Consider the following 2656-nt stretch of genomic DNA (forward strand, 5'->3'; position numbering starts at 1 on the left):
ATTAGATGATGAAGTGATTAGGGGGGTATCACTAAATCTTACTCTGAAGAGGATCTATGCTTGCAAGACAAGAAGAAGACAAAGATCTTTAACAATAACAACCTATCACCAAGAAACCAACACAACATGGGAGGGAGTCATTTTTTCAGAGACAAGTCGTTTGACTCCTCAATACCAGACCAAAGCTCTCCCCAATCCTAGACCTCCCCATGATTAGTATAATATCGTGGAACATCAAAGGTATAGGGTCCAAAGGATCTCTTGAAAGACTCCAAACTTTAAAACTTCAATATCAACTCCCTCTCATCTGCCTTCAAGAACCTATGGTGGATAGTGGCAAAATAGAGAAATTCAAAAGAAAACTGGAAATGGAAAAAGCCTACTTTAATTGTTCCAAAAAAGTTTGGCTCTTCTGGACCAATGCCATCAACATTGCTATCTTACAAGATAAAGAACAACATGTTCATATTAAAGCTGAGCACAATAACTGCCCCTCCTTCCTTTTAACGATTGTTTATGCTAAATACACAGAAGAAGTGAGAAGGGAGCTATGGTCAGATTTAAGGAACTTAGCCTCTACAATTCAAGAACCATGGGGAGTCATAGGTGACTTCAATGTGATTACTAATAGAGAGGAGAAATTGGGAGACAAACCTCATAGACTAGAGGAAAGCCTAGAGTTCATGGAATGTCTCAATGAATGTGGCCTTCAAGATACATGCTTTACTGGTGCTAAAGTGACTTGGTGTGATAACAGGTATCCACCCCTTACTATATGGAAGAGACTCGACATATTGGTTTACAATTCGGATTGGTTTGATAATCTCAACAATACTGCTGTAACTCACCTATCCAGATCTTGCTCAAATCATGCTCCTCTCCTGGTTAAGCTTCACCATGAAGATACCCAAGGAACCACATACTTCAAGTTCCTTAACTTCTGGACTGAATACCTTGATTTTAAGCAGACAGTGCAAAACAGTTGGAATATTTACATCCATAGCAACCCCCTATACATCCTATAACAGAAGATCAAGAACACTACTAAGGCCCTTAGTATATGATCTCGGGCTACCTTCGGAGATATCTTTGAAGAACCTAAAAGACTGGAAAACCTCATCAGGGGACTAGAAGAAATCTGTATGACTAACAACACCCTAGAGAATAGAAGTGAGTTGTCTAAAAGTAAAGATGAGTTTATAAGATACCTAAAGATTCATGACTCTATTTTGAGCCAAAAAGCCAGAATTAAATGGTTCATTGAGGGCGACGCTAATACTGCTTAATTCCATGCTACTATCAAAGAGAAAAGGAGGAAACTGACAATTAGAAGGATCCAAGATGGTGAGGGTAATTGGTTTGAAGATTATGAGTCTATTGCTGATGGAGCTGTGCACTTTTACAAGAACCTTTTTTCTGAAGGCCCCAGTAACACAGATTTTAGGGCACTAGACTGCATTGAAAGATGTATTACAGATGAAGACAACATTAGAATCAGTGCCATCCCTACTCTCCAAGAGGTCACTAAGACTATTTTATCCATTGATGCCAATAGCTCATAGGGCCTGATGGCCTTAGTGGGATGTTCTACACAAGTGCTGGGACATTATAGCTGAGGATGTGCATAATGCTGTAAAAGCTGTATTTAGTGGCTCAACACTTACCAAATTTTACACTCACACCTGTATTGTTATGATTCCTAAAGTATATCATCCCCAAAGTTTCTCTGACCTCAAACCAATTAGCCCGTGTAATGTGTTTTCCAAAATTATTTCTAAAATCCTCAATGCCAGGCTCTCCAATATTCTTCCCAGGATCATCTCCAGAAATCAATATGGCTTCATTAAAGAGAGATCAATCTCAGAAAACATCCTCCTTGCACAAGAAATCATCAACGACATCAACAAGCCAAATAGAGGAGGCAATGTTGTCCTGAAACTTGATATGACCAAAGCATATGATAGAGTCTCATGGATTTTCCTCAGGAAAATTCTTAAGAAAATAGGTTTCAGTGACCAGTAGATAGAGATTATCCATAGATACATCTCCAATAATTGGTACTCAGTGTTAGTTAATGGAAGAAGATGGCTTATTTCAATCTGAGAGGGGCTTAAGGCAGGGAGACCCTCTCTCCCCTTCTCTCTTTATTTTAAGCGCAGAAATTCTTTCACAAATGATGAACAACCTCCATAATATAGTAAGTTACACAAGTTTTTATATGAATGCTAACTGTCCTAAAGTTAACCATCTTTCTTTTGTAGATGATACTATTTGTTATGTAATGGAAATAAGAGATCCATGAGATTGGTATTAAGCACCTTAAAGGACTTTGAGAAGATTTCTGGGCAACTCGTCAATAAGAACAAGAGCTATTTTGCAATGAGCAATAAGACCAGCTTGGTCACTATCAATAGAATGAAGGCTATTACTGGCATGAAATATCAAAAGTTTCCAATCAAATACTTGGGATGTCCTCTCACAAAAGGGAGAAAGAAGATTGAATTTTATTCAGATATTGTGAACAAAGTCATTGGAAGAATCAGAGGATGGCATACCAAACTTCTCTCAACTGGAGGAAGAGCGATCCTCATCAAACATGTTCTCCTGGCTCTCCCTATTTACCTTTTGGCTGCAGTTAATCCACCAAAAGGAACTA

At 38.4% G+C, this 2656-nt stretch overlaps 1 protein-coding gene across 1 annotated transcript; it reads left to right on the top strand.

Annotated features, from left to right (window-relative positions):
• Window positions 1-323: 323 nt before the first annotated feature.
• LOC138881338 (uncharacterized) lies at window positions 324-1562 on the top strand. The gene is made up of 2 exons (XM_070161557.1): window positions 324-981; window positions 1306-1562. The coding sequence occupies exons 1-2, from the start codon at window positions 324-326 to the stop codon at window positions 1560-1562; spliced, it is 915 nt and encodes a 304-aa protein (XP_070017658.1).
• Window positions 1563-2656: the final 1094 nt, after the last annotated feature.

Source organism: Nicotiana sylvestris, chromosome 11, assembly GCF_000393655.2.
Source record: "Nicotiana sylvestris chromosome 11, ASM39365v2, whole genome shotgun sequence".
Lineage (NCBI taxonomy): Eukaryota > Viridiplantae > Streptophyta > Magnoliopsida > Solanales > Solanaceae > Nicotiana > Nicotiana sylvestris.

Excerpts from the sequence above, each read along its gene's own strand:
- LOC138881338 (XM_070161557.1), top strand. The coding sequence starts at position 324 with ATGGTGGATAGTGGCAAAATAGAGAAATTCAAAAGAAAACTGGAAATG. Across the intron at positions 982-1,305 it reads TAAGCAGACAGTGCAAAACA|AGAAAAGGAGGAAACTGACA; the intron begins GTTGGAATATTT and ends CTACTATCAAAG.